At 39.1% G+C, this 15,754-nt stretch overlaps 1 protein-coding gene across 2 annotated transcripts in view; it reads right to left on the reverse strand.

The window, feature by feature from the left end:
* LOC309882229 (annexin A2) overlaps positions 1-15,754 on the reverse strand; it is a 65,660-nt gene that overhangs the window by 8,502 nt on the left and 41,404 nt on the right. For both annotated transcript variants that reach the window (XM_082769120.1, XM_082769119.1), the window contains 3 exons: positions 12,041-12,100; positions 8,158-8,257; positions 2,720-2,814 (listed from right to left, as the gene is read on the reverse strand). In XM_082769120.1, the coding sequence (XP_082625246.1) occupies positions 2,720-2,814; positions 8,158-8,257; positions 12,041-12,100 (255 nt within the window). The remainder of the gene's footprint in view (positions 1-2,719; positions 2,815-8,157; positions 8,258-12,040; positions 12,101-15,754) is intronic.

Here is a 15,754-nt window from a genome sequence, read left to right on the forward strand (position 1 = left end):
CCCTATATTAGCTGACACATTGGAAAACTGACTGCAGTTATTCCACTGTAAAGGCCCAGTTCCCAAACAGCCAGCTGAAGAGAAAAAGAATGATCCTTAAGGGAAGAAAAAATACCCTGATCTTCAAGAAAACTATCAGAATTGTGTATCCAAAGTCTATTGTTAATCACCAGTCAATCCTAGATGAAGAAACATGTATATTCACTTCACAGGATGCATGCGGGTCTGCATTAAAGTCAGTGACAGACCCTCTTTCATGGAATTCAGATGTTGCTTGAACATCTGAAGGTGTTAGGATCTGTTAGGATCAGCTTCATTGCAGTACAGTTCCAAAGTTCAAATCCCTGGAATGAAGTCTGGAGTCCACACAGGTCAATACCTTCCCTAAGCTGAAGGTAAGTACACAGCACTCAGAAGAGAGTTGTTGCTTATCAATTGCTGCTTTCTACAGTAACAATTTGTGCGATGGAGGGGCAGGGAAGAAAAGAAGAAAGATAAAAGTAGCCTGAGCAAAACTGCAAATAAGTTTGTACCAGAGAAATAAACAGCCAAGGCATTTATTTCCAAAGTCACCAATTTAATCCAGGATGCTAATATATGCTAATACTTCATGCATTTACTGCATGGATTGACCACAACATTGAGTCTTGGGCATCTAGCTGCTTTAGTCCAACAGATATTTTAGTACACTAATTGACTGCATACAAGATTTCACTATTTGTGTGGAAACAGGTTCTTCAGACATCAGCTGAAAGAGAAAACAACCACATACCTCTAAAATTAATTTTAACAATGACATGAATCACAATTAAACAAGTAAAGGCTTTGCAATCTTTGCGCTTTCACATGAAGACTGACGGAAATACAAATCAATAGAATATGAGTTACCAAACTAACTGTAACAAAACACCCCAAACTGAATCAAGAACATGCCCTCATATGAGCAGGCTCCTGGAAAGATAAGAGCTTCTCCCCACACGTAGTAAAGCGGGGGCTCCACTCTGCCATCCTCAGCCACAGCTAGGAGTGCTATAGGAGAGAAGCACATAGGAGGCAATGGACATGTAACTGCTTTCTTTGCTATTTGTAAATTGATGATTTTACTCAGTGTTCCAAATGAGCATGTGGCTATTAGCAGATCCTTTCAAACTTAGAGATCATTGGTGGCAGTTAGGATTGACCAGAAACACGTGAAGCTTTGGAGAGACACACATGCAGAACCCCCAGTTCCACTAATGCTTGTGATGGGGAAGGATTTCATAGATCAAACCATTCCTCAAGATTACCAGTAGTTCCCATTAAACATAGCTCAACTCATAGGAATGAAAATGGGGCTAGATCTGCAACTTTTTATTTGTTATAATAATCTATTGAGAAATCCTGCAACACACAAAATGAGGAGCCTAGCACAATGTATTGCCAAACAAATCCATGAGATACTTTCCCTGGAACATATACCTGCATCACTGAACAAGATACGTCTTTTTGTATTCCATTTTCTCCTCTCTTACCATTCACTTGTTTATTTCACTGAGTGGTCTCTACTGAAGATTTCTGTTATTTCTATAGCTGTTTATCCTTTGGCACTTTTTGTACTTGATAAAGTCAGTTTGCTTTTGGGTTGCAGCAAGGAAAAAAAGTAAAGGAAGAGATAAAAACACTTACATGAAAGAAGCTGCATATTTTCTTGACTGCGCATTTTTGTGGTCATGCAAAACATTTAACAGAGCTTAGAGTGATACACTTGACTACTAGGGTCCAGCTTACATGGAAGATTTTCCCACTGCCCACAGGAAGTGACTGCCAAGGTGCAGACGTGCACACATGCATGTGTCCAACCTATGTGTGTTTCCGCACATATGTGCCTATATGAGCCATGCATAACAGCTGGTGAATTTACAAAACTAAACTTCACATTTACATGTGGTTTTGGATGAGCATTCTGGCTTGGAGGACTACCATTTGGGGTCTGGCAAACCTGAAAGAGATACATTCATCATAATTCCACCTCTACACAAGTTTCTTCTTTTATGTGGGCATAAAACTTAAATTATAAGCCTTTCAACTTCAAAAGTCAAGAGAACATCTCTTGACTTCCAGACAGAAGGACTCATTATGCAGACTGCTGCTTATTATTTTAGATTTCTCTCCATCAATAGATCAGTGTATACAATAGTTCTGACAGGACAGTACCTAGTTCAGCTCATTACATCACTTTGTTCCACATCTGCAGCACTTGTAGCACAACCGACTGCAGTCTTTTCTCATTTAAACTACACCTGTGAACAGAAATGGAGTGTTTTCTTTATGCTGAGTTGTCTTAACAATATATGTATCTCCCCTAAGACCATCGCTTTTCACCTTTTCCTTCCAATTGAGACACTTGCTGTCAATGGCTTTTCACTGCTGTTGAACACATTTCAGCATGGAATCTTGATGGCTGGATGGCTGATATGTTACCCATTATGATTTCTGTAAGTGCTAGGAAATCACTGTATCCAAAAGGTTTCAGTCCCAGTTGTACGTATTTGACCTATTTGGAATACTCCCAGTCCTAAACTGTAACATATGAGCACAGTATGTGCATCTTCCACTGAAAAAAATAACCAAACAGTATTTATCTCCAGCTTATTCCAAGTTAACTGCAAGACGTACAAGGCCTGAAAATCTAGTAACTATCCATAAAATTAATAATTAGCATTTCTGCAAGTTCTGCTACCTTTTTTGTTCTCCTCTGATAGGCAAAAGCAATATCCTGCCTCTGTTCATTGCTGCGGTTTGTCAGGATGTTGATGATGGTGACCTCATCCACACCTAAAAAGACATAAGACAACAAGTTAAGGAAATTCTTTTTACCCTCACTTTGTATTAGTATGTTCTCTAACACTCAAAACACAGCATATGCGCTGTCTGGAGCAAACTTCAGTTGCTCTTATTAATTGGTATATGTAACGCCCTGGCACTGGAGACAGACCAGATTTTCAATGCAATGCCGATCTTTGCGTGCACAGGCAAGTAAACACATCAACTAAGTCTAGTCCATGACCTGTTTTGCTGCTTCTGTTTTCTGCTTCACTTGTGTTCACTCAGTACTCTGCAAAGCAAGTTGCTCAAGAACACAGGCTTTAAAACTGGAACAAATTTAAACTTAAACATTTGAGTTCAGTGTTTTCAATTAAGGCTTCTTAATAAAACAGTTATATTTTCTAATTCACCCCCTAGTCATTTAACTAACACTCCAAACATAAAAATGGGGAAAATAAAACAGTATACTCTGTGTTCTCCCAGCTGTAGTAGTTTGTATAGTCGTTGGTTGTGGGTTTTTTGTTTGTTTTTTCCACACTGGAGGGAATATTGTATGTTTTGTTTGTTTGTTTTTTAATCACAATGAGAAGATTTGCACTGAGCTTTAATAAAGCTAGCTAGAGATTTGTGTGTTCAAAATCCCAACCTCTATTTTAGTAGCTGAACAACGCGTCAAGAAAGGTGTAGCTTTAAATGAATTTAAGTGATGATTTCCAAATCCATGCACTGATGTTCAACTACAAGCTTAGAAAAGGAAAAATGTATTTCTAAGTATTGTACATCTAAGACTAATACAGTGTATGTTCTGCAACAGAAATATGATTTGTGTATAGTTTTTTAAATAGTGAATTGCATGGTAGGCTTTAAGCAAATATGAGGTTCTAAACTAGACATCAGATCAAGCCCAGAGGGACTCAGTTCTCTACATTTACTACAACAAACATTACAAATAGCGTCTTTCACATTTGTGCACACATTAGTGTAAGTGATGATTTTTTTTTGATAGAAACCAGACAGCACAGAATGCATCAGCAGCTAGGAGCAGATCCTGGATCCCTGCCAGAACCCATTTACATTTATATTCCCTAATACCAAAAGCAACCTCACAGCAGCGTGAGACAACTGCAATAGATATTATATAATAAATCATAGTCAATGTTGCAAAAAAATTTGTAGTTCCTAGTTAGAGAATCTGAAACAAGTCTGAAAGATTCGGCTTCCTGTCTCCCTGTTGCCCACATTTTTCATGTGGAAGTACCGTACTTGATAGCCCCATGTCCTTAGCTCATATTGAGGCAGACCTACATCCGTGCTCTTATTCACATAAGCTTGGCCTGCAAATACCAAAAACCCTGGAAAGCATTATACCTCTTAGTTAGAAATTCTGGTCTGAGAACATGCTGACTGCACACTTCAGCCATAATCTACAGCTAGAACATTTTAAAGTGTTTCCATTTTACAAAATAAAGCAAATTCTCCCAGTCCAGAAATGGCCATACACGCACACAGCTTTTCAGCCTTTACGGGGCTTAGGCATAGAAAAATCTCTTAATCGTTTTAATAAATTCTAAATTTAAACAATTCAAAACTGATAAATGACATTTGGAAGTTTTATGACAATTGTGATAGCTTAGAAGCCCACAAATGACTGCATCCAAATTTCTTATTCAAATGCTTTGTGGATGGAAATATGCGCCAACTCATTGCTCTGGCATTTACGGACTGCACACTTGGGAATGGTACTGCCTGGACAGGATGCTGACTCACATCTGCTGAGGTGGGGTGGAGCATTTCAGCTGCTCATTTTTCTCTGCTGCTCACTAAAGTCTCTGGAAGTTTCAGGATAGATTTCATCAGTGTATTTTTATCAATGGGTAACAAAGTTGCTCAGTTGTTTTTTTTTGTTTGTTTGTGGTTTTTTTTTTTTTTTTTTTTTAAATACAGAAGGTTCCTTGCAGATGGAAATATACTTGCTAAGTATACTTTCAACACCCCCACTCCCCCAATAAAGGACAACTTTCCTCCTAAACAAGGTAATCTGTTGTGTTGGTAAGATCATGGTTCAATCAGGAAAAAAAAAAGAAAAAAAAAAAAAGAGGAAATGAGCACATGCAAACTGTTAGATACAGTCTTTTCTTTGTTAAAAGACACCATACGTGAATTTCCACAAGCCAAAACAACAGCACCAGCATTGTTCTGAACAAAAAAGGGGATGTGAACAGTCTCCTAATTTTCTTGGAGGAGGTGAGAACAGAGCAAACATTCTTATTTTGCCAGAGCTGGCATATGTTCCTTCAGCTCACTTAGTTGAAGTCTGTTCTCTTCAATTTCATTTTCAAATGCACGACGGACAGAACACCAGAAGCTATCAGCCCTAACAGCATTGAAGTACGACAGAGATCATCAACCTGCATCCATCAACTAAGCGGGATTGTAGCTGGCTCCCGTTATTAGGGGGAGATGTATGCAATTAGCCCTTGCAAGACCTCAGAACCATCAAAGATCTGGTACCAACACAGTCCTATAACCATTTGACTGAGCTCACGACCATGACTTGTCTTTATTTTCCTTGGATAAAACCCCAAACCCATTAGAGTTAAAGGGAAAAACTCAGATAAAATAGGACTAATTTGAGCATTGGCTTTTTGCTTAGTAAGATTGCACCAAACCCAAACTATGTTGCAATGTTTCTTTACTGATACTATTAATATTCTGAATATGCAACTGATAAAGTTTGGTGAATTTTGGGCACTGTGCCCCCTCACCAGCATGCCAGCACAATTCCTCTAAACTTTTACTTCAAAACAAGAAAAACTCTGATAAAAGGTATGAGCATGTTGAACACACCACATAAAAAAGTGAATTCGATTTCACACAAGACTTATACTATGGTTTACACCTCATTACTGTTTTAATGATTTCTGGACACACACACACACACATATATATATATATAAAATTATATGTCACAAATGTCACAAACACTTTCCTACAATAAAACCCATGTTTGAATTCTGCCAGTCAAGGAATCAAAAGATATACCACAGACCTCAACAAAAGGGTGTGGTTTGAGTTGCAAGTATTGAACTATTCACAGACTAGCCTGACAATTATTTAAACTATTTGAGATACATAAAGTCATAATTCTGGGGAGTACTTTGGAAACAAGAAAGAGACTTTAGCAGTCTTCTTTCCTACAAAGAATGAAAAGGAAATCTAGACTATGCTCTACTAGTATTTCTTTTATTTAAGCTCATATACCTGCGCTAATCTATACAACATGAAGGGCATAACAGAGTGTTATACAGATATTAAATCGTTTCTTGTCCTATGCAGCAAAACAACACTTAAAAAGAAAATACTAAGGTACTAGATGAACTCTACAGAAAACCTCAATACTATAAAAGTGAAAATAGCATAGCAATGGCATTTATTACAAATGCAACAAGACAGAACTGTAACAATTCACTGGCATTATGCAAACTCTAGCTCAAACTATTGCTAACTGCTACCAGTTTTTCTATACTCTAGAGCCATATTTGCACATCTCCCTTTCTAGGCTGTTGGATACACAGAACAACCCTCCACTAAACTCAACTCCAGTGAAAGCCCAGCAAAATGCTGAGCAGTGTATTTGTGCAGCACAGTTTTTGCAGATAGCATCTAAGTCCCAATAAACACACCACAGTATTTCTCACGGATCCCGCAACAGATAAATAGATGGCTAACCTCTGAAGAATTAATCTGAAGAATGTGAATGAATGTTGGAGTACTGAGATATTACATAGAACAGAACAGTCAGATATTCTAACCCAGGTTTTTGTCCTGAGGCAAATAGATCTGTTGTTTAGCAAGCAAGGCTAAGTTTTACCCACGTAACACACAACCATCAAAACAGAGGTGACACTGATACAGGGAGTTTGCATTGCTGGGAAATAACTAGATATTTAAATGGTAGCTTCTCAAAACTGGCTTCCCCCATCACAAATACTGTACTTGTATATTGTTTATGTAAGAATGCGTAAGATATATCCAAACAATTTTACCCAGAGATAAGACTCTACACAATATAAATTCTGTAGTGTCGCTACAAAAGTTGCGACTTGAAAGACTACTCCAAGGATTGTAAAATATGTATTTCATATACATATTAAATCTAAACAAAACTCTACATGCATGCAAAGCATCTTCTGCCAAACATTTACTTTTTTTAAAATTAAACTTTTTTAAAAAGTCCATAAAATCATTTAAAATCAGAACTGAGCCTACTTTAACGAGCATACAACAGATTTCTCCTGTTAAATTAAGAAATCTTGTGAAAGAGAGCCTCATGCTTGTTAGAGATGGGTAGTATTTTATGTTTTATAGCAAGCCAAATATGTGCTTTGCTGGCACTGATGGAAGACTCAGCATTTCTTTCTGATGAGAAATTGTTTGGCTTTTAAATTTCTCCTTCTTCTGAAGTGTAGGCAAAACACTTGCCAGTTCTAGCTAGGCCCAGGTGTTGCCTCTTAGGCCCCAAGAAAGTCTGGAAAGCCTGGCACACACCCTTCCTTTGTTTTAGAGCAGGACAAGGATCAAGGATCACCACCACAGGAATACCAACATAGTATTACTCGGGAGTTACAGCCCACACTCGCCGTACTCCTGCTTGTTTCAGTACACCAGGCTTTTCCATGGGGCTGAATCTCCTCTGCTTCATCATGGTCTCCCCACCAGCCAGCAGAAGTGGTGGATCCTGACACTGATAAAAGGACGTTTAAGTCTGCCTGGGAGCCTGCTTCAGAGAAGTAGTGGACTGACATACTGCCCCACTCATCGAATATTGCGACATCATTTCAGAAACTAGACTCTATTGTTTCTAGGACATTGACCCCTACAAGATACACAAGCATTTAGTTCAAAATCGAACTAAAATGGAGAACTAAAATGGAGAGCTGACAGGAAGCAATGTCGAATCCAATAGAAATCTGCAATTCAGACCTTGGTCCCAAATCATTGCCATGGAAGCTGACACTTGATTCTCACTGGCAGAAAAGTAGTAGAATTTCAAATGTTGGTAAGCCAAGAGAAAAGAAGTGGGTGTTTTCAGCAATAACCCAAACAACTCCTGGGTACAACCTTTTAAAACGTGTTTTAAAGCATACATTTACATATCTCAAAATCTAACTGTTCAGATTTCATCACTGAGGTCTGAAAAATCCCAACCCTAAAACAGGTATCCAGATTATGGACATTAAAGTGTTGGAATGCTGGTTGTGTGATGCTTTACCTTTTGTTTGGTTGCTTGTTTTTTGTATGTAAGCATTCTAACTTACATGAAGGATCAAACCCACAGCCCATGGTCCTCACCTTTGGTCTTGATGGCTGCTTCCAAGGCTGCAGCATCCCGGTCAGCATCAAAGTTTGAGTATGCTTTAACTGTGGCATATGCACTTGGAGGGAGAGAATGCTGGGGGGGGGGGGGGAGAATAGAAAAAAAAAGAAAAGTTAATACAAGCTATTCTCACTGCAGTTAATAAAACATGCACCTCCTTTAGTTAGCTGTTATTTAGCCAAATGTTTAAATACAACAACTACCTTGGGCTATTTATGAAGACTGAGTTCTGCTAAGAGCCACCAAACTCTGTTCTCCAGATGTGACTTTTCCAGAAACCCATTCAGATATGTTTACCATGCACAAATAGATACTACCGTAGCAAAAATCTAACACATTCCAAGTTTATTTGCTAATCCTAGATTTTCTAAAATCTAGAGCTTTCTGGCTAGATTTGAAGAAAATTGACTACATAAAGGTAATTCAAATAAGTTTTAAGCAACTGTTGTGAAAGTCTGCAGTATTTTAGATTTGAAGCCAACACGTTACTTGTGATTTCAAGCTACAATGAAAAAAATAAGTAGAGTGAGATAGAGCGTGAAACTTGTTCTGACTTGCTGATTGTTCATCCTCTATCTCATGGACATTAAACACAACACCAAATATATCTTTTTGAACCTGTACTTCCAGAAAGCACAAGTTACTTGCTGTCTCCTTTTCAAAGTCTGTGCCTGCAGATGCTTGGCTTAACCAGCACAAGGCCAACAAAACTAAACAACACTTCAAATTACCTCTGCTAAGAAAGCACTTGTTTGCTGAGTATCTACAACTGGAACATTTTAGAAGTTACCAGATTTTATCAGCTGTTTATGATTGCCCTCTCCAGAGGACTGTAGCTTCAAACAGGAGGTCAAGAGAATAGCAACTGAGCTCTTCTCAGCTGCTTCAATGCAAGTAACATATTAACTCATATCACCTCCCATGGGCAGGTTAAACTAAACCACAGATTTTCATATAAATAGCTGAGAAATATGCATAAGTCCCATTCTGGTGAGCCAAATTTAGGGAGCTAAAACTCTGGCAGAGATGCATAGTGACTAATATCTGAAATGACCATAGCTGTTCCCTAAGTGACTAAGCTTTTTTGGTAAGGATCCCTGGAAACATTTGCTTCAGTCCCTAACTGTAACAGAAATCAGGGTTCATAAACAGGACTAAGATATCTTAATGTGCCTCGAAGATCTTTTTACAGACAAGTCGTTAAAAGGAGGACAAATTTTAATTAAGAAATTCTAAGTTGTAAAAACAAACAAACAAACAACAAAAAACAACAACAACAACAACAACAACAAAAACAAAACTACATTTGATGCTGTCCTGTAGAGGTCATGCTGTCCTGAAGATTCCTCTGGCTGTAGCCACTGTACCTTCCTGAGAAGGTCTGTGTTACTCTGCAGAGATTGGAGTCCATAAAGCACTGATAAACCGAACCATTCTTGCTGGTCTCTTCCCATCAGCTCACAACTGGCTGCAACTGACTGCAGTCTGGCCCACAGCCACACCACAAAGCTCAGCCTTTCCTGTTAGCAGATTGAATTGCTAACAAAAACAGTAAATGGAGATGAGCAATGCAGTCTCAAAGAAATCACTGTGCCTGAAAGATTTCTAAACTGATGCCCATTAGTACGCACATGCACAACTCCATGTGGCACTCCTGTTTAACCACCATAGCTGGATAATCTGATGTAAGCCAGCTGGTGAGCTGAGTACAGTTGTGCACCTATCCTTCAGCTCTAGTTTATGTGCCATTTGGACAGAGTATTTTACTGCAAGACCATATCATACACTGAGAAAATACATAGATAGCGTATTTGCAATGTGGGAGCCATCTGGGGGCCACTCAGAGCCATTTGGTGTCTCTCCACCCAGTGCATGTAGCAAGTTGCATTCAGATCTCCAGGCACCATTCAAAGACCCAGAAAGTGCCATGCAGATATATATCCAGGAAAGACAGAAAACTGCCAGCTACTCCACCAGTAAATGGATCGTCTCCAAAATCAGCATCCACAAAGATGTTTTACTCTCTGAGGCGATGTTTATTGACTCTTTGGTACCTCAATGAAGTATGCAAAGGTCTTATCAGGCTGATTATTCTGACTATGAAAAACAGCCATTCCAGAAAATAAGGTCTCATATTACTCTGGTACCAGAGTACAGCTAGTGTATGCTTTCAGATAGAAGAGTTTTTCCAACGGACTTTGCATTCAGTTCAGTACAAAATTTTCCAGGATGTGACAGTAAAAGTTCATCCTACTGTGTAAATGCACCAGCAGTTTGGGTCAGACTAAAGCAGGGGAAGATCATTTTTTCCCCACACACCTAGTCTGTTTCAGACATCCTACAACTGGTTTACTGCCTCCAAGCTGGAGGAATTAAACCATACTGGGAAGAACAAAACAGCAATGAGAGGTTATACATCACTAACGGGAAAGCTCAAAAGGTTTCTTCCAAAAATTTCTTCCAGAAACCATGAATCTTTGAAGATACCTACAGTTCAGTATCTGCCTTAAAAAAAAAACACTAGTCATGTTTGAAAAATGAGTTGGCCTGACATCGCCCTGCAAGTGATCTATACAGTCATGACTAAAATATAGGCTTCCGTTTTCCAGTGTAAAGAGGATATGATAAAGCATATCAGGAAGATCTCTGACAATCTTTCAATTCTCTCTTGTGGAGAGATGCAGAAATGGCAAGCACAGATTAACTTCACCTCAACAACTCCTTCTTTCCTTACAGGAAAGAGAAGGCAGTCTGAAGGAGTCTGAAGCAAGCAGGCCAGTTAGTAAAGGCAGTTTTTTGGTCTTGAAACAAATCAGTTGCTATAACAATGATGCAGAATGCACAAGTCCCCTATTGCAGAAGATAGGGTTCAGCTGTGCCTATTCTATACTACAAAAATTAAAAACTATTCTGAGAAAAATGGATGGCTGAAATACTGTGTTTAACATTAGCTAATTTGCTGAATCATTATTTAGGGGAATGGAACTGGGCAAATCATTTATGTGAACTGGCTACTCAACTCTGGCTTCCAATTTAAGACCTACAGAACAAACAGGATCCCTAGAATTTCTTCAGCTCTGTGGCAGGCAAGATTTATGATGAAAATGCTGGCATGCAATGGTACTCGAATTTGACTTTTGAAATTACTCACATAAAACTAGGTTGTTCAAATATTATTACAAAAGAAATTCCCCATTGAAATTAAGATGGACAAGAAATCTGAAGAACTGACTGCTTTCGCTATACAAAATCAGCTCTGTTACTTACAGTGCGCTAACTAGTTACTTTCATCAGCTCTTTGACTGAGATCATACAGTCTAACTTATTTCACAAGTACCAAAAATCAGCAAAAAGTTTGCTTGTACCATGCTCAGGTCTGCAGTTATTGGTCATAAAATTTAAATGTATAGTAAGTTTATAAGCAACATGATGAAATGATGCGTACATGGGATTCACTTCCTCTTCAGTACCAATCACAGAACCACAAATTCATGGCACAATATCCTGACAGTACACTGGTAACCCTACCATCTACTGTTGCAATATAAGAAATCAAACAAAGAGTGTGATTTTCCAGCATTTTGATTAAACTGCACATGAACATTGCTCATGCTGCTGGCCAGTTGGACAAGCTGTCCTTAGTCACCTCATACAACTGTCTTATGATTTACAGTAGCCGTGTGGCTGAAAACAGACCACTACAGACCAGATTTTAGTCAAAATAAGTCTAAGTAGAAGAGATGTGCGGAATCCTGTGAACCGTACAGCTCAGCAAAACTGCTGGAAGAGTTCTGTAAAAGAAAAAAGACACGGCATTTAAGTTAAACAAACTTTTCTGGTTTGAATAATAATACTTACATCTCCTTCAAGGCTGAGCTTGCTTAAAATTTCATGGACAGTAGACATCGTGAAAGAATGCTGGAGGGAGAGAAAAAACAGAACAAGCAGACTTAAGTATATTTACAGTTAGAGCAGCATGTTACACACACCTGCACACTGCAGCACTGCAACTGACACAATCCAATACAATCCAACTAATCCCAAGCAAGAATGATGATTTAAGAGTTTCCAAACCACACTACTATAAGTAATGCAACAGTGAAGGGTCTTCGCTTTATAGTACAACAAAAATTTTTCTTTACTTCTTATAAAACAATTTCTGCTGCTTAGGAACTGGATAATCTCTACCTTACAAAGAAGATGAACTGAACCTATAACTCGGTGCAAGGAAAATTGTGAAGAAGGAGTATAGCCTGGTTCAGCTCAAATCCAAACATCAGCAACAAGTAACAGCATTTAAATCAGATGCTAAATTCCTCAGGTGCTCAAAAAATACACTGAAACTATTTATATCTATGCAAACATTTTACAAAATCATAATGTCGTTTAATCATTAATCCTGGACACAGGCCTCAATGCCTCTAATACCATATGGTATTGCAGTGACTTCCCAGTAATAAGAGCCTCAGGGCAAGGCTACAAATGCCCATTAGTAATGTGATTGTCAGATACCAGCTAACAAAGACTACTCTAAAATGTTAGCTTGAATAATAGCCCATGAGGTAAGGTAATCAATATCATTGCTCCACTGCCAGAAACTGTACAACATCTTGCTACGACATGTAAAGAAAAACAGAAAAAAAAAACAGCCCTGAGACAGACACATTGCAAAAACAAACAGTGATTTGATGTATGTATGTTACGATGCCCTGCTTATTTTCAGCTCTGCTTTCTGGGCAGGGACGTTTGCCAGGGCTGTATTGCTGTTTTACTGGAAGGGTCTCTCAACTAAGGAAGTTTTTCTTTTTTTTTTTTTTTTTTTTTTTTTTAATTCCCCACAGATTATACACCAGAGGCAATATTTAAGTGGCTTGATGGAGTCCCAAAAAACAGCTTGCAAATTCTTCTGCTGAAAGGAAGGATATTGCCATTCACATTTCCTTCCAGTCACTCAGGTTGCACCTGCAGCAAACATTATTTTGTCCACTGAAATCAAAGCTTGCTTCTCAGGAGCTCTACAGTCAAGCTGTAGAGACAGCATTATCAAACAGGGAAAAGAGCTGGCTTGACAACAGGTGAGAGAGAAAGTTCAGTAACACCTTAAGATCAATGACGTTAAACTAACTGATAACTGGACCTGGAATCAAAATTGCATTATTCTCAGCCTCACTGGGAGCTATTCCCTTCACTTCAATGCTGTCACCAGTTCCCAGTCCACTGCTCAGGTAGTATGCCCTCTGAGCCAACTCCTAGGTGTGCCCTTTCCAGAGGTTTTCAGAACTTGTTGTCATTGACTGAAATTACTCGTGACTCTTTATGATGTTGGGGCTTCCTCAGGCAAACACCCCAGACAAACCAAACTACCCTCCAGTCAATGATCAGATCTGGAATCAAGACCTCAGAATTTAGCAATAAGTTACAAATAGTTTCTAAATAGCAGAGATCTGGTTGAAACTGTAAAGCAAGTATTTATGCTTTATTTTAACACCTAGAAATCCTCCCCCCCCCAGTTCTTTTAAAAGAAAAAAGCACTGAAATCTTTACTTTTAGAAATAAAATGCAGAAACACAACTACATTGCTTTCGTAGCAGAAACGCAGTAATTGCATGTTTCCTCACTTAAAATACAGCAAGAAAACCTTCCATCTTCTGAAGCAACCTAGGTATATGAGTAACAAATGCAACTCTATTTCATGGGAAATTAAGATCCCAGGGAGGAAAAAAAGGGCAGAGAATGAAAAGCACAGTCACACATTGATTTATTTGAGAATAAATCTTTTTCAGAGCAAAAATCCAACCCAGCTTTTTAAAGATAGGCAGCAGAAGTTGTAGTGAGCTGTTGGCACTATTACATATACCCTTTAGAGGTGGATGACATATTCCAGAGTTATGAAATTCTTCATGTTTATTTCAATAAAATTAAGTGCCTAACAATGAGACCTTTGTACTCGGACAGTGTTACAACCCACAGATAAGCAATGGAAGTCCTGTAGTCTTCCTTGCCGCAAAGAACCAGAAAACACCAGTGAAAACTGAAGCAAAGCAACTGCAGTATAATCTTTCACAAAGCTTTTCGCAAGACTCCTATTTCTAAATCAATTAAAAACCATATTGAATCAGGCTTGTTGGAACAAAACACTTGAACAGCATCCAGGAACAGAACTAACACGCCCTCACGTAGGGCTGGGGCTGGAAGGTTCATGTCATCAGCACACAACAATGCTATAGCAACCACCCGTCCGTCAGCGGCATGTTGGCCACAGAAAAAAAATGGGAGTTTTTCCAAGAAACTTTGCAGAGGAAGGTCTTTGCTCAGAACAAATGCATCTCTTGTCACACCCTGCTCTGCAAGGCCATCACATTTGAGAACAGACTGAGTGTTTTTCAGAGGAACTGATTCTATCCAATGTAGATTTGAGAAGTTCTGGTTGGGTTTGAGCATGTAAATAGAAAATGTATGCACAAACTTGTTCTTCCTTATGCTGGAAAGAATCCATTTCCCACCCTCCTAATGTAAACAGATACTTCAATAACTTCAGGCAAGTTTCTATAGCCAGTTTGATTCATAAGTTTGTACTACATAACCTGAATCAAATTGTTATTCTACTAAAAGCAATGAACAACTATTTGACCCCAATCTGCATTCACCACCAACAGTGATTAGTGGCATCCAAACCTATTATTGTATTGGGTCTAGTCTATCCTCCACATCCCCTCAGGAAAGCCCCATACCTTGAATCCCAGAGGCAGCCCAGATATGTGATGTTAGGGGAAAACTAAACAAACATAAACCCACGCAGGATCCATGGAAAAAAGTGCCAGGTATGCACAAACAACTACATTGCTCAATGAGCAGAGTTAGCATTTTAAGAATTTAATCTACCCCTGCAGACAGAGCCTGAGCAAAGGGTGTTCCCATCCACATGAGCCAAAGAAGCGGCATCCCCGGAATGAGAGAATGGAAACCACCTCCCTCCGAGCACATTTGTGTCAGGTCTCCAAACCAGGGTGAGGCCTGGCAACGGAGATGTGGGAGAGTGGGGAAGAGGAAGAGCTGCAGTGGCTGATGCATGCAATGGAAGCCGCTGGGTGCTTATTTCATGTACAGCGCGTTTTGTGCTAACTGCCAGCACAAATCTGTCAGGCTCACTCTCTCTCCAAACCACGCTGCAGGACTTAGCAGGACGTTTGAAGTCACTACTTGGAGAAAAAAAAATACTTTAAACAAAGGGCTCTTCAAAACTGTTAAACCACGCAGCCACAAACCACTCTAGAACCGTTCTCTTCCACAGGCACTAACAACCCAGGAGATGCCCCGTTCCAGGAGGACACTGAACATACAAGAACGAGGCTCTTTCTCTCTTTGAGTTCAACTTACTTCACCTCAGAGATTTTACAGGAAAAAAAAAATCTAGGAGAAAAAAATAGTAAGTATTAAAACCGTCATGCATAAGAACACGACCAGCTCCTGCCTAACTACCTTGGAGGAGAAAAATAAAAATAGAAATAATAAAAAGTCTCCCTTTTCCTCCCGTTAGAGCAGCCAGCAGCGCCCCTGTGCCCCCCCAGCCCC

This window comes from Aythya marila (assembly GCF_965140915.1).
Source record: "Aythya marila genome assembly, chromosome: 11".
Taxonomy (NCBI): domain Eukaryota; kingdom Metazoa; phylum Chordata; class Aves; order Anseriformes; family Anatidae; genus Aythya; species Aythya marila.